General features: G+C 29.9%; 7 protein-coding genes and 2 long non-coding RNA genes across 18 annotated transcripts in view; 5 read left to right on the forward strand and 4 right to left on the reverse strand.

The window, feature by feature from the left end:
* Nucleotides 1–96: 96 nt before the first annotated feature.
* On the forward strand, nucleotides 97–622 carry LOC132904856 (uncharacterized). Its single transcript, XR_009657672.1, has 2 exons — nucleotides 97–295; nucleotides 544–622. It is a non-coding gene; the product is annotated as an uncharacterized LOC132904856 (long non-coding RNA).
* On the reverse strand, nucleotides 614–3141 carry LOC132904829 (voltage-gated purine nucleotide uniporter SLC17A9). Of its 2 annotated transcripts, XM_060955590.1 has the most exons (8): nucleotides 2634–3135; nucleotides 2172–2518; nucleotides 1914–2087; nucleotides 1675–1807; nucleotides 1413–1509; nucleotides 1065–1230; nucleotides 837–995; nucleotides 614–769 (listed from the first exon to the last, which is right to left on the reverse strand). In XM_060955590.1, exons 1-8 carry the CDS (start codon nucleotides 2687–2689, stop codon nucleotides 630–632), a joined length of 1272 nt encoding a protein of 423 aa, XP_060811573.1. In that variant the 5' UTR covers nucleotides 2690–3135; the 3' UTR covers nucleotides 614–629. The 2 variants fall into 2 exon arrangements, with proteins under 2 accessions (XP_060811573.1, XP_060811572.1); XM_060955589.1 differs by having other exon boundaries at nucleotides 614–995; nucleotides 2634–3141.
* A 917-nt stretch (nucleotides 3142–4058) lies between these two features.
* On the forward strand, nucleotides 4059–7125 carry LOC132904831 (aspartate aminotransferase, mitochondrial). The gene is made up of 8 exons (XM_060955594.1): nucleotides 4059–4225; nucleotides 4509–4665; nucleotides 4751–4879; nucleotides 5737–5958; nucleotides 6051–6207; nucleotides 6296–6394; nucleotides 6464–6780; nucleotides 6871–7125. Exons 1-8 carry the CDS (start codon nucleotides 4146–4148, stop codon nucleotides 6991–6993), a joined length of 1284 nt encoding a protein of 427 aa, XP_060811577.1. The 5' UTR covers nucleotides 4059–4145; the 3' UTR covers nucleotides 6994–7125.
* A 649-nt stretch (nucleotides 7126–7774) lies between these two features.
* Nucleotides 7775–11017, forward strand: LOC132904840 (ubiquitin recognition factor in ER-associated degradation protein 1). Of its 4 annotated transcripts, none has more exons than XM_060955615.1 (5): nucleotides 7775–7931; nucleotides 8047–8161; nucleotides 8243–8397; nucleotides 8492–9034; nucleotides 9092–9253. In XM_060955615.1, exons 1-5 carry the CDS (start codon nucleotides 7929–7931, stop codon nucleotides 9155–9157), a joined length of 882 nt encoding a protein of 293 aa, XP_060811598.1. In that variant the 5' UTR covers nucleotides 7775–7928; the 3' UTR covers nucleotides 9158–9253. The 4 variants fall into 4 exon arrangements, with proteins under 4 accessions (XP_060811598.1, XP_060811597.1, XP_060811596.1 ...); XM_060955614.1 differs by lacking the exon at nucleotides 7775–7931 and adding an exon at nucleotides 10906–11017 and having other exon boundaries at nucleotides 8014–8161; nucleotides 9092–9206; XM_060955613.1 differs by lacking the exon at nucleotides 7775–7931 and adding an exon at nucleotides 9431–9624 and having other exon boundaries at nucleotides 8014–8161; nucleotides 9092–9206.
* Nucleotides 9447–11921, reverse strand: LOC132904845 (sarcoplasmic calcium-binding protein). Its single transcript, XM_060955623.1, has 6 exons — nucleotides 11752–11921; nucleotides 10856–10969; nucleotides 10548–10715; nucleotides 10325–10465; nucleotides 9679–9759; nucleotides 9447–9593 (listed from the first exon to the last, which is right to left on the reverse strand). Exons 1-6 carry the CDS (start codon nucleotides 11878–11880, stop codon nucleotides 9447–9449), a joined length of 780 nt encoding a protein of 259 aa, XP_060811606.1. The 5' UTR covers nucleotides 11881–11921.
* Nucleotides 11922–12897: 976 nt separating this feature from the next.
* On the reverse strand, nucleotides 12898–14211 carry LOC132904847 (vacuolar protein sorting-associated protein 29). Of its 2 annotated transcripts, XM_060955632.1 has the most exons (4): nucleotides 14007–14211; nucleotides 13621–13812; nucleotides 13304–13539; nucleotides 12898–13202 (listed from the first exon to the last, which is right to left on the reverse strand). In XM_060955632.1, the coding sequence occupies exons 1-4, from the start codon at nucleotides 14007–14009 to the stop codon at nucleotides 13085–13087; spliced, it is 549 nt and encodes a 182-aa protein (XP_060811615.1). In that variant the 5' UTR covers nucleotides 14010–14211; the 3' UTR covers nucleotides 12898–13084. The 2 variants fall into 2 exon arrangements, with proteins under 2 accessions (XP_060811615.1, XP_060811614.1); XM_060955631.1 differs by lacking the exon at nucleotides 14007–14211 and having other exon boundaries at nucleotides 13621–13905.
* Nucleotides 14212–14334: 123 nt separating this feature from the next.
* On the forward strand, nucleotides 14335–16589 carry LOC132904828 (cell cycle checkpoint control protein RAD9A). 2 transcript variants are annotated; one of them, XM_060955587.1, is made up of 6 exons: nucleotides 14335–14501; nucleotides 14576–14778; nucleotides 14840–15004; nucleotides 15078–15234; nucleotides 15296–15467; nucleotides 15563–16589. In XM_060955587.1, the coding sequence occupies exons 1-6, from the start codon at nucleotides 14468–14470 to the stop codon at nucleotides 16227–16229; spliced, it is 1398 nt and encodes a 465-aa protein (XP_060811570.1). In that variant the 5' UTR covers nucleotides 14335–14467; the 3' UTR covers nucleotides 16230–16589. The 2 variants fall into 2 exon arrangements, with proteins under 2 accessions (XP_060811570.1, XP_060811571.1); XM_060955588.1 differs by lacking the exon at nucleotides 14335–14501 and having other exon boundaries at nucleotides 14637–14761.
* A 350-nt stretch (nucleotides 16590–16939) lies between these two features.
* Nucleotides 16940–24847, forward strand: part of LOC132904824 (GTPase-activating protein skywalker) — a 43906-nt gene continuing 35998 nt past the window's right edge. For all 4 annotated transcript variants that reach the window (XM_060955578.1, XM_060955580.1, XM_060955579.1 and 1 more), the window contains exon 1: nucleotides 16940–17469. The gene's annotated coding sequence lies outside the window, so the exon portion shown is untranslated. The remainder of the gene's footprint in view (nucleotides 17470–24847) is intronic.
* On the reverse strand, nucleotides 20290–23696 carry LOC132904959 (uncharacterized). Its single transcript, XR_009657706.1, has 3 exons — nucleotides 23587–23696; nucleotides 22333–23513; nucleotides 20290–21903 (listed from the first exon to the last, which is right to left on the reverse strand). It is a non-coding gene; the product is annotated as an uncharacterized LOC132904959 (long non-coding RNA).

Here is a 24847-nt window from a genome sequence, read left to right on the forward strand (position 1 = left end):
AGGCACTTGCTGCTCCAATCTCCGATAAAGAGGCATTTTCATGTAGGTTGCACTCGCATATACTTACTAACCACCACATTGGCTACGTTTTTATTCATCGTCAATTAAAAGAATATTTTAATATTTGACGTAATATGCTAACATTTATTTCTGTAAAATATTATGTAACGATTGACAGAAAATTATCGTTCTAGAAATTATAATCGGTTATGTTTTGGTATTATACTCTGAAAAATCATACATAGAAATATCATAGATATCGCGTTTAACCATTATTATTAGATTCCTTCATTAGGTATGATTTTATATTGAATCAGTGCTAACCTTCTTAAATTTATATTATTGATATTTGCTATATTTAAAATTTTTATAATTATGATTAATTAAACGTAACATGTATGAGATAATATGGAATTTTAAACAAAATCAAATTGTCAGTTAACCGATATACATATAAATCATGCATGAATGTTTTTTTGTATTACTATCGAAACTTCTCGCAATATTGACACAACTTAATTAATATTATTGTTTTATTCGTAGATAATTAAAATTTACACAATTGTACCGAATTTTAAGGATAGGGTATATTCACAATAAACTAAAAGAACAATAAATTGAATGTCATTTTATATAATTGCTTGACCAGAACCAAATAATAAATATACTATACATCCTAATGCATCTATTATAGCAATGAATATAAATACAACAGGCCAGCTGTGCGTTACATGTAATATATATCCAGAAAAGTATACTCCAAGAAATCCTGAAAATTATGCTTTTTACTATCATCTTTCCTATTACTGCAATAGTAAATTTATGATTATATATACCAGGTATAGCACCAACAGTGTTCATTAATCCAAATACACTTCCGGAATGTTTTGGTGCAAGATCTGAAGGATTTACTGCAATTGCATTATTATGAAAACCTGATCCACCAATTATAAACGCAAGACAAATTATTGCACTTTGAAAAGTTTCCACTTTTGCTGAAATTGTTTTCAAATAAATTTCACTATTTAATTTCCTCATACATTATTATACATACCTACACTTACCTAAAAATAATAAGCTTATAACTTCAGTTAAAAAACATATTGTTTCGATTATTTTACGTGTTACTGTGATGGAATACCCTGCTTTTACTATCTTCTCAGAAAGTGCTTTACCAAAAAATGTACAAGGCAACATAGACAACCATGGCACCATGTTTACAACCCAGCCCTAAATATAACAAAAAGAATTTTTAACATGTTATACAACTAATAGTACAAAATTTTATTGAATTATGTATGATCCATTTTGTTTAAAAATTCAATAAAGTAATATAAAACAAAAAATATTGTGTATTTATTATTTCCTTATAAAACAAAAGAAACTTTTGAGACAACCTAATAATTAATTACCTTTACTTCTGGAAATGTATCATGAAAATACATTGGCATCCAGGATAGTAATACAAAAAAACAATTATTTTGGCAAGCATGACCTATTACGCATGACCTGAAAATAATAGTTAATATGTGAATTTTATACATCTATAAATTAGTAATCATAATATTTTTATAAATCCATATAACTTTATATACTTTTTATATTAAGATTTGTGTCAGAAATTGTGTGACTTATGATAACTGAATTCAAATTGATCCCATGCACAATGATTACCAGAATGGAGGTTTTTTTAAAAGCTTCAACCAAGGCAAAGTGTAGTTAGTAGCTGATTTAGTAGAAGCTGCTTTTTCCTTAAAAGGTAGGGTATGGTAACTTAATAGCACGGCCCATGCCAAGCTCAAACCTCCTAAGATAACAAATTAGATACTTTTGTATAATTAAATCACACTATGAATTAATTAATAAGGTTGTATATATTAGTGTAAATAACACATAATTATACATTTATATACCTAATGTTTGGAAAACTACTACCCAATTATAATTTTCCAACAGATAGGAACCTAAAGATCCAGTGAGCAATGTGCCAAGAGCTGATCCTGATGTTAATAAACTAAAAAATGAGGCTCTTTCTGTTTCGTGCAATCGTTGACTTATTAAACTAATCATACTGGGGAAATGCATTCCTGTAATATATACAATTTTTATATATATAAAGAACAAACATCTTTTATATACTTTAGCCATTTATGTTAGTAATTTCATAATACCTTGGAATGCACCATTTATCGTTCTCACTACTGCTACTAATAACATAGAACTATCATTCTTTGAAAAGAGTTCTATGACTTCTGGCATAAAAAATGTTGTCATAGACCATCCAAGAGCAGAGATCAATAATACTTTTTGTCCTCCAATTCTATCGCTAATATAACCACTAGCAACTTGCGTTAATGTATAACCCCAAAAAAAACTAGACAATATTACTCCAGAATCTGGTTTGGACCATTGTTTCTCTTTACTTATAATTGGCATTAATAAAGGAACAGATGTTCTTGTAGCATATATGAGACAAGTACCACATAATAATGATAGAAACCATTTTCGTCTCTCCTTCCTAAAATTTACTTTATAATTTTAGTTTATATTGCTAAACATAAAAATTAATCTTCTAAAAAGATTCAAAGAATCTTCTATATTATTTTCATAATATCTTAATATAGATTAATTACCTTGACCAAGATGAATTTGTTTTTTCATCTTGAATTAAAGGTATTTGCATTTGCATTTCTCATCAAATAATTTCGTTCGTAAGTAATTATTCTTGTTCTCATATACTCAAAACATATAAGCTACACATGTTATATTTAAAAGTTCTGATAGCAAACCAGTAATGAAAAATTAAAATAAAACCTTATCTTAAACTTGTTAAGTTTTATAAGATTATCGTGAAACTGGAGATTTGCATGTTCAAGTCATCATTAATTTTGCGAAAATATTTAATAATTTAATAATAAGTCAACTTCCTATGAATGTTTAACAATGAGTTTTATCAAAAAATAATACATTAGTACAAGTATAACTGATTTCTATTCTTTTTAATTGCGTATTATACACATACATAACGTATATGTTCACTATCGTTTAATTTACATACATAGTTGGTAAGTTAGATAACACTAACACAAATATCAATTTCATTTCTTAGATAACAGATTGGAAGATAGAAATAGAAATACATTAAAACAGCGTTATTTGAAAACTTCATGGAGTAAACACAGTCAATAAATATGAAGTTGTCTTTTTAAAATATAAATTGAACGCGCGAATTTGTAATCTCAGATTTGAACTTTCCAATACTTGAATGGAATTAATCATGAATTGGAGAAAAATATTCATAAAAATTTAATTCTAATATTTATATTGTTAAAAAGCAAGTGTTCTATGTCTCAGTAACAAATATGTAAATATACAAATTAACGAGCGATGGCAAATAGGATTCAATGATAATTTATAATTATGACAATTAATCAATGTCATTTGTTATTAGAATCTTTTGTTCATTCTTTCAGCTACGCCAAAATTCACGATATAAATATCCAACATATGTACATATATAAAATATGAGACATATCTCTATATTATTTCTCTTAATATTTTATTATTTCTTAATATTATTTCTCTATATTAGTTCTCTTAAATTTTTCCGCATATTACTATCAGGATTAGCGCTTTACGTGCACCAACCCACTTGAGGTAGATTCTTAAATAACTGTTAAATACATAACAATGAAATAATATTAGGCTCTTATTAATAAAAATGGACTATATTTCAAAATGCGAAAATACATAGTACATAATATCACTAAACTATTGAATTTATTTAACAAATGAAATTTTAATTTAGTAAATCAATTTGTATTGATATGAAATATAAACATTATTTATTTATTCATACTTTGTACTACGATGAAAATAAAACTGTTATCATTTTTTTCACATTTCATTTTTTATTATTATCAGTCGTTGCAATTTTTTGATAAAGCATTTATATCAAATTTTTGTTCTATTTTTATTTACGGGCTACATTTTGGTGGGCACAAATTTATGGAACTCCCTGTATAGACGATAAGTATCTATATATTGTACATCAATCAGCAAATTATTGAGGCAGTACAAGTATATGTGTAATCTAAAGTAATCTATACGGTGAATGTAGCGTATTGTAACATATTAATATTAATATGGCACAAAGTAAAAAGCTATTTAGACTTCCATTTGCATGCAAATTATTCAAAAATAACAGCAATGTTAGGTCAATAAGGTAGGTGTATATTAAAAAATTAATTGAACTTTTTAACCTTTTTATGTTATAAATTATATAGTTCAAAAATTATTTAAAATTATTAATAATCATAGCATTTATTATTAATGATTAGGAATTTCTCAAGAAGAAGCATAACTAAGAGCTTAATTAAAATGCTTAAAAACTTTAAATGATTTTACTATATAATTTATTGATATTTACTGATTTATAATTTATTTTTTTCTCTTAAAATTTACTTTACATGAAATTAATTAATATTAAAATATTTTGTGTATTATAGTTCATGGTGGTCTCAGATAGAGATGGGTCCACCAGACCCAATTTTCAGTCTTACAGAAAGATTTAAAGCAGATACACATCCAAATAAAGTTAATTTAGGAGTTGGTGCTTATCGAGATGATGAAACTAAACCATTTATTTTGCCAAGTGTACGAATGGTATATATTATAAAGCAATTATGTTTGGGAAATATATATATTTCTAATTTTTCACATTAATCTAACTGAATCAAATATATTATAGGCAGAAGAAAGAATTAGAAGTAGAAATATGGATAAAGAATATTTAGCAATTGCAGGAAATGCAGAATTTTGTAAACTTAGTATTAAGTTAGCGCTTGGTGAACATAGTAATATTGTTGATGAAGGTTTGGTAAGTATTACATGTAAAATATACTCTTTAAGAAAAGAGTTCATCAGTTAAAATTGTTTCCTGAATCTGAAGCGTAAACAAATAAATAAATATATTAATTAGTTTAAACATACATATAACACATGTATTAAAATCACATGCATGCACAGTGTAGCTATACACAGAAATACATATCTATAGTTAGTCACAAGATTTTATATATACCTCTAGAATATAAAATATTATAGTAAAAATGTTAGTGCTATATACATTTTTTTGCACATTAAGACACATATTGTTAAAATGTAACACAGTTTATTTACTTTCACCACTATTAAAAAAAGAGTTTTTAAAAATATGAAATGATACAAATATTACAAACATCTGGTATACATACATGAAATTATAAAAATAATATTGCTTATATTATATTAATGGATTAATATTATATTAATATCATATAGATCTGTCCTCTGCATCAATAATGGTATCTCATTGGCAATAATAAAATTAAAAATTTTGTAATTTGTAATGTAATTTCATTCCAAGATTTTTGTGAGTTAAATGTTTTAGTTTTTCTAATTCCTTTTAGAAATACATTACTGTACTGGATACATTTAGTGTGACTTTATATACATAAATATAAATAAATTTGTGACAAAATGTGTTTTTAATTACTTTGACAAGTCAGATACACAAAATTTGATACGTGTATATAGACTTTTATGACTGACTGTACATATAAGGTATAAGAACAACCGTGTAATTTCGTTATGGTTAACATTTTATTATTCTTATGTCAATAGCACACTGAACTATTAGTTTTGCTATTATATAACTTCTTTATAATTCACAATTTAACTGATATCATTTTGTAGACTGCTACAGCTCAAACAATTTCTGGTACAGGAGCACTTTCTCTTGGAGGACTCTTTCTCTCACGTTTTTTTACTGGCAATAAGGAGATATATTTACCAGTACCTACATGGGGAAACCATGCTTCAGTATTTACATTTGCTAAACTTCCAGTAAAACATTATTGTTATTATGATCCAAAAACATGTGGTTTAGATCATAAAGGTCTTTTAGAAAACTTATATGTTAGTATATAAATACTATAAATAATATATTGTGTTTATTGATAATTTATTGGTTATATTACAAATTCTATTTGTGATATTGTATTTTATAGAAAATTCCAGACAAATCCATTATTCTTCTTCATGCATGTGCTCATAATCCTACTGGTGTCGATCCTCAACCAGAACAATGGAAAGAATTAGCAGAATTAGTAAAAAAAAAAGAACATTTCCCATTTTTGGACATGGCATATCAAGGGTTTGCCACAGGTAAAACAACATATAAGAAGTTAATAATTTAATTTTTAATAATACATGAAAATTTGTTCACTAATGGATATTTTTGTGCAAATTTTAGGTGATATAGATAGAGACGCTTTTGGTGTTCGACACTTCGTAAAAGAAGGAATTCAATTTGCTCTGGCTCAATCGTATGCTAAAAATATGGGCTTATATGGTTAATATACAAGTTTATAAATTTCATTTCCGCTAAATGAAAACATTTAAAAATTATTGATCATTGTAGGTGAACGTGTGGGAGCATTTACAATGGTTTGTGCTAACAAGGATGAAGCAAATCGTGTTTTCTCGCAATTGAAGCTTATAATTAGACCACTATTTTCTAATGCTCCAATTAATGGTGTCAGAATTGCTTATGAAATCTTAGAAAATGCCCCATTGAGAGAACAATGGATGGTTGATATAAAAACAATGGCTAACCGTATTATATCTGTACGTCAAAAGTTGCACGATAATCTTAAGAAGATGGGTAGTACCCGTAATTGGAATCATATTACAGACCAAATTGGGATGTTTTGTTTTACTGGCCTTAATCCTAATGAGGTATGATATCCACTATTATTTATTTTCATCATTATATGCAATATATATATAGAATATAATAATTTAATTTTGGTTCTACTTATTTTATAGGTAGAGAAGCTTATTAATGATTACCATATTTATTTGACAAAAGATGGCAGAATATCTATGGCAGGAGTAACATCAAAAAATGTGGAATATATAGCAAAAGCTATATATGATGTTACAATATAATTAAATATTTCTACCAATGAGTAAGAAACTCTGTCAAATCCTGCCCTTAATTTTCAAATACATTACACATATAAACAAAATAGTATAGATATACGTACACAATATATCAAATGCATTTATTCTCGCATATTATTTTTATATAAGAAAAAAAAAAAAAACTGCGGGCAGTTATTAAACTGGTAATATTTGTAATGATATATTAATATAGAATAGATGTTATATTATATCTTTAATTATGCATAGTAATAGTTCATAATTTTTACAAAAATTATATAATCAATATTCTATTATATATTCTACTTTAAACGAAAAACTATAATAATTAACTATATAAATAAAGCTTTTGTGAAATATACTAAATATCCTAATAAAATTTCCATGAGTTATTTTTCCAATAGAAAACGATTTATTTTACATACACAGTTCCAAATTGAGCAAATTCCAATTGCTTGATACCCAGGTACATTCAAATTTAAAGATTCATAAAAGATATAACTTAGAAAAAACGAAGCTGGCACCCCGCTGGGGGTAGCCGCCCACATGCTATATTTATTTTTTATTTATATTTTTTTTTCTTCACCAACAAGATATAACACTTTACTAAATGTCCATAAGGACAAATTATAAAATAACCAAAATAAAATAAAAAAAAAAAAAAAATTTAAAGATATTCAAAATAATATCGGAACTATCGACAGTTATAGAAAAAATATCACTAGCTTTCACTAGTTTTCACTAGTTTTTCATTTCGAAGACTAACGATAATAATCGATATACTATCGATATTTCTTCACCTCTGATAGATATGCATAAGTTGAGTCTGTTTATGTATTTATGCGTATGGCATAGTGATAAGTAAATCTAAATTTCCACGCTTTTAAAAAAATTCTATTAATTATAAGTCTTCGAAAGAGTGCTGCAACAAATACGCAAATATGGTAAGGAAAACCTGAGAGAGAAACGACAAACAGCGACGGAATATGTTCCGTTCGATGATTTCTTTTAATAAAATAAGGTTATGTTGTTTCGATTAACATGACTTTTCACTTTCAGTTTGGATTTAACATGTTTCCGGAGATTGTCAGACCTTTCAACAACCACTATAGATGTTTTTCTGTGTCAATGTTACCGGGTACATATCGACGAGATGTAGAACGTGGAGGGAAAAGTATATATATCTAAATAACATGTTGTAATCTATTCACTGAACAAGTAAAAGATTATAATGTGTTTTTTTTTTTTTTTTCAGTAATCATGCCACCCTCAGCTTTAGAGCATCTCACAAGATTAAATATTAGATTTCCTATGTTATTCAGATTAAGTAATGAAAAAACCAATAGAATTACTCATTGTGGAGTTTTAGAGTTTGTTGCGGATGAAGGAAGAGTTTATTTACCTTGTTGGGTATGTTTATATTCTCATTTTTGTATTATTAGCTAAGAATACTAGATTAATATATAGCCCAATTCAATGTACAATTATCATAATGTGATTACAGATGATGTACAATCTTTTATTACAAGAAGGAGAATTAATAAATGTTGAAAGTGTAAATTTACCTGTTGCAACATTTTCACGTTTTCAACCACAATCCGAAGATTTTTTAGACATCACAAATCCTAAAGCTGTTTTAGAAAATGGATTAAGAAATTTTGCTTGTCTTACAACAGGTGACATTATTGCTATAAAATACAATCAAAGAATATATGAAATGTGTGTTTTGGAAACAAGACCAGGTCCAGCGGTCACTATCATAGAATGTGATATGAACGTTGAATTTGCACCACCATTGGGATATGTAGAAAAAGAGACTAAAAAGGATGAAAATGTAGTAGATCCTGCAGATTTAATGCCAGCACCATCTGGTTTTGTGCCATTCAAAGGAGAAGGTAATAGACTAGATGGCAAAAAACGTAGAGATTTTGCAAAACCAGAAGTTACTACAAGTAAACCGGCTTATGTTAGAGGAATACCAGATTATGATTATAAAATAGGAACACTTACGTTCTTGCGCATTAGTAAACCTGTTAATAATAAAGAGGTAAGTTGAAATGTCATTTGTATGTTACTTTATCTTTAACCAATTATATGTTTATAGGCAAAAGACCCAGATGAATTCAAAGCATTCACTGGTGAAGGGTTTTCTCTTAGGAAATCAAAATAATTAAATAATTGGTTTATTTATTTTCATACAATTACATGTATTTGTAAAAGTGAGTATTTATATTTGTAATTAAACTGTTATACTTTTTAACAAAAATAGTTTCATACAAGTTCTACCCATTACACTAATAAGTCCTTTTATTTAAACAGTTTTTTGTATATAGGTAAACAAATTAATATATAGTATAAAAGTATAAAAATTTATATCCTATAACTCAAATATCTTACAAGTAAAAATAATTAATACATAGTATCGTATTATCACAAATTATGGGATTGCAGTGAGAATTTTAATTTACCAAAGGACCCCAGAAATATTTACTGGGTTTTGTTGGATCTTCTGTTAAGAAGAACTCACGACCCAATGTTATGAATTCTTCAAAGCTAATTTTACCATCATCATTAATATCAATATGACTGAAGGAAATAACTGCATCCTATAATAAATATTTCAGTTTAATCAATTCATTTATTTAACTTTTATTTTAATAATCATAAAATTGAATGTGCAATTCTACTTACATCATGTGTGAGTCCTAAACATTGGAAAAATAACTGAAATTCTTGTACAGAAATTTCACCATTTCGATTTTTATCCACTGCCTGCAATTTTATATTTAATGATATATTGAAAATATTTTTTAACACATATTAACCCATTGGGACGGCGTCTGTACACTGTACGGTCTCTCGTTTCGTTCCTACTAGCCATAGTTCGTGCAGCGTACGGACCGTCGCGTCGCGTGTCGTACGAATGCTTGATACGTCGCGTCATTTATTTTCCTACGTCTAGGTATCGTATTTCACAACATTTTTCAAGGATGGCTGGTAATAATGTTCGTAATAATGTTTTGATCTTTGTAAAGACCAAATCTTTCGAATTCTTTTCTGGAGTCGCAGTTTAGCTGTAGCAGTCGTCTTGCAATTAAGTACGGCTTCAACAAGTCAGGAAATCGCTAGTAGAAATTTAGTAGAAAGTGAAAATGAGAGTGATTCTGATGAAGTAATTGATGGTCAAGCAATCGTAAGTACGATTACTGATGCATTCTTAACTCATTTTGGAAACCTATATGTCACAAAATATCGTCCGTCGCACAAAAAGAAATTGCGAATTGTATGTCGTCCTCAATGGGTTAATTTATATAAATGCATATTTTTAAAAACATACTTTGAATAAAAATGGCAAAAAATAATGACATTTTCTCTTTAATGATGAGTCATTAAGAACATGTTGCATTTGCTCCAAATATTTATCGATACAAATAAGATTATACGGACTAATTTCTCCCCATTGTTCTTCCCATGCTTCCTGTATATAAATAAATAACTTAAAAGTATTATATACTATTTCATTTTGATACATAGAATACATAAAAAAGAGACTGACTTACATTCATTAATTTTTTGAATTCAATTTTTGATTCTGGAGTTAAGTACCCCAAGTCAGAAAATCTTTCTGCGAGCAACATAAAATCGTCGTGACCGATAACTCCATCTTTATTAACATCCAAATGATTATGTAGTGTCCGCATTTTCCTTTTCCAAAAATGTGATTGTCCCTGATAAATAAAAATATTTTAAATAACTTTTTATTAAATGATTAGTTACCACATATTAAAAAAATAATAATAAATGACTGGTATTAAATTGTTACTGTATTACAATATCTTAAATAATAAGACTTTAAACAGTATCTTACTTTTTCTTGTTCGGCGTCAGAATCGTTATCACTTTCTTGTTCGCTTACAGAAGTTGAGATACCCGTTTGATGCACGCTTCTTATACTACTCGCTCGCGGCGATATTTTATAATACTGGAAATAAAACATTTAGTTTATATATTCCTTAATAAATAAAAAGTTGTTCTAAAAATTGTTGTGTGTTGTTACTGATTATGACAACTGCATTATATCTAATTAGATAGATTACGATATTGTATCACTCTATGAATACATTACAACGTAAATATATGATGTAAATATATACGTTCAATGAACTCCGATGCAACGTGAATTCCTAACAATAGACTCCAAAAAGAGTCTGGATTAAAAAAAGAAAGAAAAGAAATTAACTTATCTTTAATAAGTTAGAACAATTAAGAATATATGTAACTCTACTATTAATAACATTAGTATAATTTTAATATTCTTTTTAATTAAAAATTCTATAAATAAATTATCTTTATCCATACATAGTATATATGTTTACATGCACGAACTAGAGTACAATATCATGTATTTATAATATTCTACGCCTATAAAACTAATACGTAATATCGCCCTTGAATCTTGAAGATCTTCCAAAACAATTTGAAAGAGATGAAAATAATTATATAAACTATTTAAATATATTCAATAAACATATCCTTTTTTTAAAAATTTGAAAAATTTGCTATCTATGATTCAAAATATAATTTTTATTTTTTTAAATAAAATTTTCCGTCTAAATAACTTTTTAAAATGATTTATTTTATTTATTAATATTTTATTCATATTAACATCATTTTTAATACAAAGTGTTTTAAAACAAAGTAATTGATTAAAAATTTGTTATAAATTAAACTCACTATTTTTTTGTAATATACAAAGAAAATTACCTGGTTGCATTTTAGTAAAATATTTTGTTTTTCTGGTATTCCATAGCATAAAACTGAAATAGCTCTTTTTTTAAAGCACTTGTTGGAAATTAAAAATCGTAGACCAGTTCTTAATAATGTTGTTGTCATTTTAACGTGAACTTTAAGCAAACTATACGTGACACAAAACACCTTCTACTTAAAATCGTTTGGGATTTAACACTAAAACGTCAGAGATCAGTGGGCCCTTTTTGTTGGGTCGGTCTCAAATTCCCCTCTTTGTCCCTTGCGCATGTGTTACAACACGTAGTGCTCTGTCCCCCCCCCCCCCCTTTATCATTTGGGATACATGTATATAATCCGATTGCCTCGTACGAGGGTCCATGCACGTTCTCTTTTTTCACAGATAAAACCCATAGGCGTATATATCACCATAACTACATAGATACGAAAGAAGAAAACAAACACTAGAAAATGCTCTGCTCTAAACCTGAATATTAATAATATATGAACTAACATATCAATTATATGTAAATCATATTCCTTTTCCTGATTTATATCAATAAAAATTTCGCTCCCGTAGAAACCTAAGTTTTAAAGAATCAATTTATAGCTAGAATCTGCTGAAATTGTAAAAATTCATGTATATATCTAGCTACGTATAATTCTGATATTAAAGACAATTTTCGACCAAAATACTCAAATCTATGTAAAAAAAGATACATAGTAAACGTAAAAAAACAAAAACTTGTGTATGTAGTTAATTAAATTTTTCTTTGTATTACGTCTATGCTTAATTTCGTGTTTTATCGTAATTCTAGAGAATTTTACGTCTGATCAGTACATTTCAGACACAAATAAAATTAGTATATAAAAACGGAATAGTTGAAAATGTAAAGATCGGATACTAATCACACATGAAAATTTCAATGAATCACTGAAGTAGGACACGTTAATATGTATGTCTATACACACACTTAAATGAACGTAAATGAGCGTACGTGACACGAAGCATGGTACTAAATTTAGTTGATTATGACAACTTTTACTTAAATGAATGTAACATGAAAAATGAATGGTTTTTGAATAAATGCATACCATGAAAAAGTAAAAATTGTTATATAAGTATGATCTATATTTACTAAATAAAAAATATTATGCTGTAACTTATATATTGTATTTCCATTTTATTTATATCAAATGCAGTGTATAATTTAAATTTTTATATAAATGCTTAAATGATAATACAGGTAATATTTTATATGGATTATACACAGATTAATCTTGAATTTCACTATGAAATTCCATTTTCAATTTATGATATATATCTTACATTTTAATCTTCCTACATATTTTAATTTTTTTTGTACTCAATTCGTTCAACTTTTACTTCATCACCAACAAGTTGATAGACATAAGTTACAACTGTTGAGCTTTGAATATCCATTAGAACAAAAGATGGGATAACTGATCTGTAAATATAATGATGAAATAAAATAAATAATAAAATAAATTTATAAGTATATTATGTAGCATTCAAAATTTACTTTATACTATTAACATAAAATCTTACGTGTCAAGAGGGTTATATGCCCCTGTTGCTGAACCAGGATTAATATAAAATTTGTTTTCATGCTCGTATGCCTCAAATTTATGTGTATGACCTGATATCAAAATATCAACGTCTAATTGTCTTTGAATTAAAGCTAGTGATTCCGGATCTCCCCAAGGTACCACTTGATGTCCATGTGACAAACCTATTCTAAACTGACCAACAGTGACCACTTTTTGTTCTGGATAATTTAAATTCTATAAATGAAAAGAATATATAGTAAAATATGTATTATTAAAGAATTATAACAATATTTTACAATATTAAATAAAATATACCTCATCAAAATCTCCTCTAACAACATGTACATCACTGGCTAGTGTTTTCAAGTAATCATATGATTCTTTAGTACAAAGATTACCTGTACATAAAATATGTTGTATTCTACCAGGCACCAACAATTTCTTAAATTTACTTGGAAGACTACTACATCTGTGTGGTATGTGTAAATCTCCCAATACTAAAACAAGCTGTAAATATCCAATATTATTTTTAGCAAATATAATAAAAAGATTATATAATGGATCTTTAATAGTATATATTTTCATTTTATTAACTTTACGAAGTTATGGTACTTTTCTGTGAGGTTAGATAATAAGACTCAAGGAATTTGTAATTCCAATTAATTAATTTCTATTACTAATATTTAACCTCGTGTACTCACCATGACGAATTTAATAATATTTTTTGAATTCCTATATATTTTTTAGCGTTAATATTTATTTTATCGCATTTGATATCTGTGAAGAACAAAAGCTAATGAAATGTCAAATGCACCATTGGAAATATGTTTGACAGATAAGACTTCGATTTTCGAGATTCGAGATCGTATTAATTGCAACTATTTTTTACAATGCGCTAAATACGAGTTATATATTCTTACCCAAAGTTTATATTTGCTTATAATGTAGATTATTTTTATAAAATGATTATTATTTATGTATATAAATAATTTGTATTTCAGATATACGAACATACATTTCTGTCATAACTGGTTAACCAACCGGTTCTTTGATATACCATATTTTGATTTAAATATAATATTATGAATTCCTTCGGTTACTTTTTTCGAATAATTATTTAATGTTTCATTTATAAAAAATAGTTTAATGGAAGAAATTTAACATGAAGTGTGTTATAGCAGGAGCAAATGTAAAAAGTATGTCGATTTCATGCAGGTTATGTTTTGTTATGTATTAAAAAATATCATTTATATATAATAAAGCATTATAGTTTTAGCGAAGGCTATACACGCATTATCAAAAATTGGAGATGAAATGTACATAGAACCACATGAAAATACTTTATCATTTCGTACTGTTAATATGGCAAATTCAGCATATGCTGATTTTACATTCCTACAAAGTTATTTTTCATATTATGCTTATGGTGACTTACAAGAAAATGATGCATTGAAATGTAAAATATCAATGAGGGTAATAAAATGTTATTATATTTCCATGTAATATTACAAATAGTAATATTTCTATTTTGCAGAGCGCAATGACTGTATTTAAGGCTCCACATTTAATAGACAAACAGGTAGAAACATGTCATATTAAATTAGAGCCAGATGCATCTGAAATTTTGTTTATTTTAAAGTATAAAAACAGTATTATTAAGACTCATTTATTGCCCATTTTAGATTGTGAAATATTACAAGTATGTATCATATATTTATAACAAATTATTTACATTTTCATTTTTCATTACCTTCTTTTATTATATTTTTCAGACTGTATATAATAAGGATTCTGCATCAATCAAACTTTCATCTCAACCACGAGTATTAGGCGATGCAATGCAAAATTTTCATCAACATTTAATTGAAATAACACTTGAAGTTTCAGCACAAAAGCTTCTATTAAGAAATTATGTTGATGATGTCTCAGGTAAAATCTAAGAGATAACAAAAATAGTTTATTGTAATATAAAATGAAAAAATTCTGACAGGTTTATCAAATACAATACGTACACAACTTGCACTTGGAAAGGGAGAATTTGATCGATATGATATTGGTAGTGAAACAACAATTACCTTTTGTACGAAAGAATTTAGGTCCATCTTAAATTTTGCAGAAATTGCAATTACACCAATTAGTATATACTCTGAAGGAGCAGGAAGGTAAAAACTAGTAATATAAATTTTAATTCCTTTATATTGGACATAGGTGAAATGAGATTATACAAATGAATATAATATTTATTAATATTTTCTAGACCAGTTATATTCGCATTAAAAAATCAATCTTTTGAAGTGAACTTAGTGTTGTCAACATTGAGTTCCGATACAGATAGTCAAGCAGAAACAACATTAATTAATAAACCACAAGAAAAATCCATAAAAAGAAGAACAACAAATAAACGAGTTTGTAGGAAAAATAATAAATCTGATAATAAAATTCAAGATAAGTCAGTTAAATCCAATAACAAATTAGGTAATGTTAAAGCACCACATCCATGTTTCGTGGGGGAACCGAAGGGACAAGTTGATACATCAACCAGAGATAACCAAAATCTAAATAGAGTAAGTAACCTTCCAATAAAACAAGATATTGAAGATAAAATGAAAAACAATTCCTCATCTAGCTGTGACATAATTACAAACATTAATAAAACATCTACAAGTGAAAAGAAATTAGCGAATTTTATATTTTCTACAATAACGAAAAGGAAATCTAGTAACAATGAAACTGAAAAAGAACAAAATTTGGATAGTGATCAGTCTGATGCATTCGAAGACAAAGTACCAAATTCACCATCTCCTCCAAATAAAAAGGCTCGTTTCATTTTTCAAAAATGCTTCCAAAAAACATTCGATCCAAGAACATTACCAGGATACGATGTAATCTTAGCTGAAGATTCAGACGAAGCTAGTAACGATTAAAAACAATTTTTCACAATATTTTTTGCCATTCGTGCCTCAGTTGTGTGATTAAGATAACAGAAACCTATAAGTTTCTATTATACCAATTTATTAGTCACTAATTTTGTTTCAATTAACGAGGATGTTTCTATATGTTGTTACATATGTAATCTGTGTATTTGATAGATAAATTGTATATTAATTACAAAATATGAATTTTAAATGATCAAAATGAAACTATTGTTTATATTACATAGTTAAATAGACAAAGTCTCCCTTCTTTAAACTTCACATTGTAAACAAAATATAAATATACTTTTTTACCGTGCCCTCTTAAGCGGCTTTAATCTGTATCAAAGAAACCAATAGCTACAAAATTATTGTATTCTGCCTTAAATACTTTTTACTAAAACGATAATATTACTGACAATGGATATCTCTCATGATGGATATTGATATTAATATTTAGAAAATAATTTCCCATTTATAGTTTAAATATAACCCACGTGCAGTACAAATATCAACATTAATGTCATGCTTAAAGTTAATGTAACAAATTGTTCGTCTAATATTTATTAGAAATTAGAACACGTTTGACATAAAGGCAGTATAATCTGTTATTGTTTTGTCGCTACGTGGAAACGTTACTAGAAATACAAGTTGGGATGACTTTCTGTATACTGCATACTCGTGGACTACGCTTGCTTTAGGAGGGCACCACTAAAACAGTTAGAGAACTAAAAATCGCGATCCCGCAGTTGGTCTTGAAAGAATGCAATACGCGGATGTATCATGATCGTACGTATGAGGTCGAATTGTTCTGTAGCGATTCCGCTTGTACCGATACTTGTATGCTAACAATTTCGAATCTTCATTCACAGTAACGAGTACGCGTAATATTAAGAAACAAGTAAATCTTTACACGCCGATATACGATATACCAACGACAGTGGCAATTATACAACTGTGACTTCGTGTACGTACAGAGAATCGCTAAAGCATTACAATCGACAAGAAAAGTGCGTGTACGTGAGTGAATAGAGTGCCTCAACCCTGATCTCCGCGCCCTTCCGAATCGTTGACAGTAGTCATCGTGATTTTCTGCGAACGATTCTATCGATGACGTGCCGTGGACCAGTCTACGAGAACACAAAAGCATTGCATGCTGCGTGTTAGGGCAAGAAACAAGGGTCTATACTATCGCGTTTTAACCATTGAGGTGGGCTGCACCGACGAGGCTGTGGACGTTCCTAGATTGGCGGTAAATACATACTTATCAACAGCCTATCTCTTCACTCGTAACCACTTTGGTCTACTTTACTTTTCTTTCCTTTACTCACTGCTTGTGTGTCCTATCGTTGTTCATCTATCTTATGTACCATTTCAAGTGTGATTGAACGCGTGATAATTTTTCTTCCGTCCTGCCCCTCTTTCCGCTCCTTTTTTTCAATTCATGCTTCGCTTGACACACTGTGGTGTGTATGTGTGTGTCTTACCAGTTCACCCTCTCGCCAGTGTCACGTATTAATATTGATCAGAGGGCCGGTAACCCGAAGGAAGCAATATCGCCTGCGCTTTTCCGAGCACGAAAACTCTAGGCTCCGCCCTGCGCCAATTTTCTTTGACCGGAGCTTCTTTTCCAAATATCTATGATTCTTTCGAGATCTTGGAACTAGAGGAGATTTTGTTTTTTGTTGCACGCATTTGTGGACATTTGCCAGGATGATTTACGAACGTATAATAAACGTCAATCATCGTCGAGTGGGATCCTCCCATTTCTGACCACTCGAGAATCGGTATGTTTGCCGCTGAAATCTCCGCGGCTGTAATCCGGCTCTTCGATGCTTACATATACACAGAAAGGGGGCTTTTAGATCGGCGCCGGATGCTGCTCGCTAATCGTTCGGCTGGCTGCATCCGTCCCCTCGTGAAAGGGTCCCCCGAGACAAATGCGCCTGGCGATAAGGGTGTATATAACACGTTGTCACGGATGTGTAACCGGCGAGATCAAAGATCCTTTCGCGTAATGCGTGCACAGTTTTGTCGTGGAAATCGTACAGTTCCGTTCCCACTTGAAAACCGAGGGACCGAGTTTACCGAATTACATAAGTCAATTAGTCTATTTTCAGATAGCAAAATTCTTAAACGTGCAAGTTAGAAACCGTTCGCTCGAGCGTTGCTCGTGATTTCTTTTAATATTGCCCACTTAAGAATTTAATTGAATCGTTAAACGGACGTAAATATTTTTTCAACTTAGATATAGTTCTTTTTAATGTGTTTATATTCGACTGTAACGTATGGTATAAATATTTTATGAAGTATGTGGTGGTACTGTTAACAAAACTGTTAATAAATATTGTTAATAAAAACATAAAAAGGTAATGGTTAAAGATAGACGAAACAAACTTATCGAATAATTTGACGTGCAGTTTCGTTACTAGCAGCCAAATGTATTCGCACGCGAATATTAGTGATCAGTGCGAGTATTTTGTTTGCGACAAACTTCACGCGAACTATATACACGCATAGATGGGTAAAACCTACTTCTAAAGTGATCTCTAATTATTCGCTGCCAACAGAAGATAAATATTTTAATGTTTTCTTGGCTGAGAAATCTCAGTTAATTTTTAAATATCAATACTCACTAATAATAATAAGTATGTAAATCTAACTAGAATTTGAAAATAGCGTATAAAAATAAAACGTACGTTCATGGTAGAAAAATTGATAAAGACTATGAGTTCTCGTCATTGATCGTTTACATGTGTCGTAGATGAAACGTTAATCCTCTGCACCGTATATATTCAGATGTTTGTATTGGCGATTCGCATCGTTCGAATTCTGCAGTTACATATTAACTCTGAAAATTATATTCGTTTTACTCGGTATATAATGTTTACACGTGTTAATATAATGCAATCATCATTTATGCGAATGGTTATAAATATTGTACAATATATATATATATATATATATATTCAATTATTTCTATAGCTATCGAAGATATAAGAAAACATACAAACTTACGTAAAAGTTCTCTGATCGAGGCGGGAAAACACAATGGCGAAACTAAATAGTTATTTCTGTAATCATTGATCTTGAATACTACAAAGTCACTTTTTTCTTTATCATTAGAACTGTATACTATTATTAATATATATTTATAAAACATAAATTTACGTATGGAAAGATATGGAGAAAATATGATGAATTAACAAACATGCATTTCTCATCAATATGTTAACCCGATATTGCTACATACGGATATTAGCCATAAAATCACTGCTTCCAACATGTATCCATGTATCTTAAATGCGATTTTCAAATAAATCATTCTGACCTGTTATTTATATTCGGATCTCGAACTGTAAGCATTAACAAATCAACTTTTATTTAAATTGTAAAAATTTCCTAAAATTTTTATTATTCTAGAATTAAATAATTTTCTAGGCGAATTCATCATAATATTCATTAGTAAAGCCATACTCATATTTTCATTTCAATTTCTATTTTGTATTATTTAATAGTGTTTCTAGTAGTTATTTCTAAATATAATTATAAAAATTACTTCTGTTTTTTATTTATTTTTCTATTTTAAATGAGATCCACTGCTGTAAGATAAAAGCGACAGTTAGTTTATTGCCAAACTTCACGGCAGTATATCATAAAGTTTTGTCAAAAACCGCGTGTGGTTTAACTCTCTGTATATATAATGAAGAAGTAAATATGTAATAAAGGCACAATAACGACAGCAATGATATAATAACATTAAACGATAAGCAAACAAAAATGATTGTGATAATTATCAGTTTAAATGAAATCTAACTTGCGTATATACGCTTCATAATACCAGGTGATTAAAAGTAATAAAACAAATTATTGCAAAATTATCGTTAAACAAATAGCTTGCAACGACCGTGGTCAATTACAATACTATTATTACTAGATTAACAGGTTATGTTCTTACTAGTATGTTACCGTAAACATCGATATTATGAAAAATACTTGTATGTTTTTAGTAATTGCGAAAACAAGAAACCTAATACGTCATTCCGATCAGTTTGATAGTTGTAACGTTAATAGGTTAAAAAGGAAACACGATCTCGACATCGTTTGCTGATACACTTAATTCACGACAATCGTGCCAAGATACGACGAATTGGTAACGATCCTATGAGTACCTGTTAACCCAGAAATTCGAATATAGGGCAAATGTGATATCACCTTGAAACAGTTCGAAATCGTTCGGAACGTGTTTCTACTCATGTACTGTACATGTTCCGTACTGATCGAGCGATCGCGATAAGTAATCCATGGATCGTGGCGGGTTCGGCGAATGTCGAGCTGCGATTAATCCGTGCCCGAGCTTACGCGAGTTATGAAATTCAGAATGAGCGTGCAACTTATCAGAGAGAAGTGCAACGTCGTGCATAACTTTCGATGCCGTGAGCGTTAATGAGATGCGCGTTATCCTCGCGTTAAATTAATTAAATACGTAACGCTGTGTATAATAATTAGTGATATAACTGGCCGTGGAAGAACAGTTTCTTGGTTTAATGAATATTTCATTATTTACGTGCAGTTTCGATCTTTGCCAAGAAATACATATACAGAGTATTTCAGGCTTTCTTTCTAGACAACTGTACGGCATATTTTATATGCAGGAATAAGGGAATGCAAACGCTTTATTAAAAAGTATATAAGAAAAATATATTCGTTCGGTCGGAAATTAGTCAAATATGTATATGTGTACAAGTTTCGGAAGCCAATTTTCTCAAAAATAAAACATCAAACGCAATTTCGTTATTCTTAGTCATTGTCTTAATGTGAGCCATTTGATAAATAAATTCGTTTTTTTTTTTTTTTTACTGGAAGTGTATCTTTGGAAATCTTTAATTGATTACTCATTTGAGATAAGAACAATTGTCATGTGAGAATGAGTAAATGAAATACGCTCAGTTATTCCAAAGATAATCGGTTTTCTCGAAGATGCCGCAGTGATCGCAGGATTTACTGTTTCCGAATTTCTTCGGGATGACTTCTCGTTTTCCTAATGGAGACCGTGATAATTTATAGTCTCGAACATTATACTTAGAAGAGAAATTTATTGGCAAGCACTATGCTATTTACATAGAACGATGATTTTTGTTTTTCCCAGATTGGATTGTTATACTTTGTTCTTAGAAATTGTTTTCATCTTCTTCCGGTGAAATCATTTTATTCTGCTGCTTCAGAATCGTAGTATGTTACGATAGTATCATTTACGAGTAATCAATTTAATATGATTTTCAAGAATAGATAATTTACATGGAAGTGCTATATAATTAAAAATCCTGAAGCTCTTCGGTAAAATTGAAAGGATACGCATCTTGACTTTCAAAATTTCTTAAGATCTGTTTTTTCAACAAAAGTTCTCGTTACGATACACTTAGTTATTTTCTGAAATACGAAAGATTGTTTAGACGAAGTAGTTAAACACACAATGCCGCGTTAACTCGTAATAAAACGCAATCACTCGAAAGTTTCACCAATAAATGGTTTATTACTCTTTCGCGTAAACGTGGAAAGGAATTATGATTTCTGTAAAGCTTTACGGTCCTTAGCTTCGTCGAAATGATTCTAAATTTCTTCGACGGAAATCCTGCGCGGTTGTTGAATTATTTATCACAGTATCGACGATCATCTTCTTCGAGTTCTTAAAATCGTTAAATACTCCGTTTTAATTACGAATATCATTTTCGAAGGAAATGTTTATTGACTCTCATTAATCTAAAATTGATTAAACAGCACAATATCTTTGAAATGATAATATGCGATACGTTTAAAGACCGAGGTACTCTTCAATTTCCGAAAATAATGCAATGTATGTGAAATACGAATGTTTATATTTTATTGAAAATTTTATCGTATCTTTAAACGTTTCTCATTATCTTTCCATGTTTCAATAGCTCGCATTGTGGCATTTGATTAACGTGGTAACAACAACACGTGTAAATAATTAGACTTTCGTACATTATAGCGTATATCTAAAAAGATCTTCAGAATTTTAACTGAAAAGTTAAATGTCTATCCGAATGTAAAGTTTTCGAAGTTACATGTATTTCTATCTATTTTCATAACTCACCATCGCAACGTACGTTTTTATTCTACCCTCGAGATTCTACCAAGAATCCTTAAACTACGGTGGCCAAGTTTGTTAATAAACCGCATGGTAATTCGCCAGGAAGTGGAACAATACACGAAAGAAGTATAATTTTAACGGAAACGGGATTTTATGCCTTTTAACTTCCTCGAAACGTTTTATTTCTTCTTCTTCTGCGATGAGAATCTAGCTGAATTATTTATTTTATCGATGTATTATTAAAGCACCAAAGATCATCGTTGAAATCACGAAGCTTCGTTACGTCGAATAATTTATAGCAATTAGAAGAAACGTTCGTTTCAACGTAACAACCCAGCATGAATAATTCTATCGGTGAACCCGATACAGTGCATTTTGCCGTGTTTTTAAACGTTCCTCTTTGTCCGTACACGCCTCATCGGATCGTATTGTGAAACACTGACGCGCTAGCATGATAACGATCCCTGAGTATGAATGACCGAGTTCTTCTATACTAGCGTATACAATAGTTGCTGTGCGTCAGGGTAGCAAGTCTATTACTTATCGTATCTTTAAACGTTTCTCATTATCTTTCCATGTTTCAATAGCTCGCATTGTGGCATTTGATTAACGTGGTAACAACAACACGTGTAAATAATTAGACTTTCGTACATTATAGCGTATATTACATGGTAATTCGTCAGCATAGTTATTCTCTGATGAGTAGTCTAAAATATTTCTTACTCTTTGAAGTTTTAGCAGTTTGTGAAATGGACACGTGGTTGATTGAAATTTCTATACGCTAGCGTACGTGACAACTCGGTTGTGCTGACAACGCGAATTTACTGCTCGTTAAGCTTTTAAATAGTTTTTATATCTTGTGTACATATATTACGAGTAATCCATATCATCGTCAAAGATAAGTTAATTAGAAATCAACGTAACCGAGTTACCGTACGTTGCTGCATATAATAGTTTCTGATTATCAGTGCAAAACGTCTGTTACTCGCTTCAGTTTCGATACTTTTTCATTTGTATACGTCGCAAGTAGTTTGCATCAAAGAATATATAGTTCGATTTAAAGAAGCAGGGAGTAATGTTTGAAACGCCTCCATTTCCGGAGCGGATACGTTCATCAGTTCGTGTATCGAATATTTGAAACAATTTAATGCTACTTGATACAATTTCTTTCTATCTCGTAACATCTGAAAACAAAAGTTTGACCCAGTTACAGCAAGCATCCTGTATATCGTGAGATATTAATCCGTACAAACGAACCATCGGTTAACAGAACGACAACCTATTTCTAAATTTTCTCACAACGCTACATGGAACCTAATATCAAAAAGGAATCTTTTGATAAACCATAATGAATCACTTGTATAAAGTTTTATGCAGTCGTACACACAGTGTTTTTACTTCCTGCCGACGCAATAAGACTAATCCCCGAATTACGTTTCTAAACGTTTCTTCTTATTCGCACGTATATGTGCATCTATGTACATATAGAGAGAAAATGTTGTGCAACACAGTATGGAAAATGACAAGGTTGCAACGTTGAACGGTTACGTTCTTGCGGACTAGTCCGTATAATGCTTGTTTATTTTCTGTACGTGTATCGCGCGTATTGAGAAAGAAACACGACGGGAAAACGATTCGCACGACCGACGCTCCGCGGCACTTAGGTCGATGTCGTTAAATCACGATGATTACGGCATTGGGCTTTATTACTCGGAAGTAGGCAGTTCTCGTTTCAGGGACTTTTGTGTATAGGTTGAACGAGACGGGACGAAACGAAACTGAACTCTAATCCTCCGGTTCGTCTAGGGCTCCGTGACACTTGTCTGCTTGAATTCTTTTTTAACTCGCTAATCAACCGTTCAACGTTCCACGCTGTTCGTATCGAACGATTTAATTCACTCCTGGCCGTCCTGGCTGCCATCTTTTACGACTCTGCCTACGTAATTAAACTTTTTGCCACGGTAATAGTTGTAATCTTTCAATTTCGTTTTTGTTTCGCTTTGTTAACCGGCTCGTTCAATTTAGACCGAGCGTCGATCATGGTAAAACGGTTTCTTAGCTTATGATCAGTTCGCATGAACGCGTAGAAACAGACTTGCACGATATTAAAAGTTTCAGACGATGCGGTTCGAATGGCTTTCACGTGTGATGGATGGCTGGTATGTTTTATTGCACGTGGTGGGTATCTTGATATTTACACGTTTAGCGATATAAATACGTTTACATTCTTGTCTTTAATTCTTTTTGCTTCGAGTTGAATTTAATTTCTAGATTCCTAGATTAGATTCCATTATGTACGAAGATTACGAGCGAAGCGTACGATACTTATCGTGTTTTTCTCCTCTGATCTTTGTATGCATTATTGAAAAAATCATAATAATGTAACGAGTTTAAAAAATGATACTTTCGGTATGGATTATTCAGTAACTCGGTAATGTCGCCTATAGATGATTGAAAACTATAAATGTATAATTTCTATGTTTATATCTGTAAATAACTAATAATTCAGTAACTGCTA

The sequence above is a fragment of the Bombus pascuorum genome, chromosome 3 (genome assembly GCF_905332965.1).
Source record: "Bombus pascuorum chromosome 3, iyBomPasc1.1, whole genome shotgun sequence".
NCBI classification, from domain to species: domain Eukaryota; kingdom Metazoa; phylum Arthropoda; class Insecta; order Hymenoptera; family Apidae; genus Bombus; species Bombus pascuorum.

What these genes read in the sequence shown, in the direction of transcription:
- LOC132904829 (XM_060955589.1), bottom strand. Translation starts at nt 2,689, where the DNA reads ATGCAAATGCAAATACCTTTAATTCAAGATGAAAAAACAAATTCATCT. An exon ending in TTAAAAAAACCTCCATTCTG is followed by an intron (nt 1,510 to 1,674) that starts GTAATCATTGTG and finishes TATTATTTTCAG; the next exon opens with GTCATGCGTAATAGGTCATG. An exon ending in TATAAGCTTATTATTTTTAG is followed by an intron (nt 996 to 1,064) that starts GTAAGTGTAGGT and finishes AAACAATTTCAG; the next exon opens with CAAAAGTGGAAACTTTTCAA.
- LOC132904831 (XM_060955594.1), top strand. Translation starts at nt 4,146, where the DNA reads ATGGCACAAAGTAAAAAGCTATTTAGACTTCCATTTGCATGCAAATTA. An exon ending in ATATTGTTGATGAAGGTTTG is followed by an intron (nt 4,880 to 5,736) that starts GTAAGTATTACA and finishes ATCATTTTGTAG; the next exon opens with ACTGCTACAGCTCAAACAAT. An exon ending in GTCTTTTAGAAAACTTATAT is followed by an intron (nt 5,959 to 6,050) that starts GTTAGTATATAA and finishes TGTATTTTATAG; the next exon opens with AAAATTCCAGACAAATCCAT.
- LOC132904840 (XM_060955614.1), top strand. Translation starts at nt 8,029, where the DNA reads ATGACTTTTCACTTTCAGTTTGGATTTAACATGTTTCCGGAGATTGTC. An exon ending in TGTAGAACGTGGAGGGAAAA is followed by an intron (nt 8,162 to 8,242) that starts GTATATATATCT and finishes TTTTTTTTTCAG; the next exon opens with TAATCATGCCACCCTCAGCT. An exon ending in GAGTTTATTTACCTTGTTGG is followed by an intron (nt 8,398 to 8,491) that starts GTATGTTTATAT and finishes ATGTGATTACAG; the next exon opens with ATGATGTACAATCTTTTATT.
- LOC132904845 (XM_060955623.1), bottom strand. Translation starts at nt 11,880, where the DNA reads ATGACAACAACATTATTAAGAACTGGTCTACGATTTTTAATTTCCAAC. An exon ending in TTTTGCCATTTTTATTCAAA is followed by an intron (nt 9,760 to 10,324) that starts GTATGTTTTTAA and finishes ATAAAATTGCAG; the next exon opens with GCAGTGGATAAAAATCGAAA. An exon ending in GTTTAGGACTCACACATGAT is followed by an intron (nt 9,594 to 9,678) that starts GTAAGTAGAATT and finishes TATTTATTATAG; the next exon opens with GATGCAGTTATTTCCTTCAG.
- LOC132904847 (XM_060955631.1), bottom strand. Translation starts at nt 13,890, where the DNA reads ATGAAAATATATACTATTAAAGATCCATTATATAATCTTTTTATTATA. An exon ending in TTAGAGGAGATTTTGATGAG is followed by an intron (nt 13,540 to 13,620) that starts GTATATTTTATT and finishes TTTCATTTATAG; the next exon opens with AATTTAAATTATCCAGAACA. An exon ending in GCATATAACCCTCTTGACAC is followed by an intron (nt 13,203 to 13,303) that starts GTAAGATTTTAT and finishes TTATATTTACAG; the next exon opens with ATCAGTTATCCCATCTTTTG.
- LOC132904828 (XM_060955587.1), top strand. Translation starts at nt 14,468, where the DNA reads ATGAAGTGTGTTATAGCAGGAGCAAATGTAAAAA. An exon ending in AATGTAAAATATCAATGAGG is followed by an intron (nt 14,779 to 14,839) that starts GTAATAAAATGT and finishes TCTATTTTGCAG; the next exon opens with AGCGCAATGACTGTATTTAA. An exon ending in TTATGTTGATGATGTCTCAG is followed by an intron (nt 15,235 to 15,295) that starts GTAAAATCTAAG and finishes AAATTCTGACAG; the next exon opens with GTTTATCAAATACAATACGT.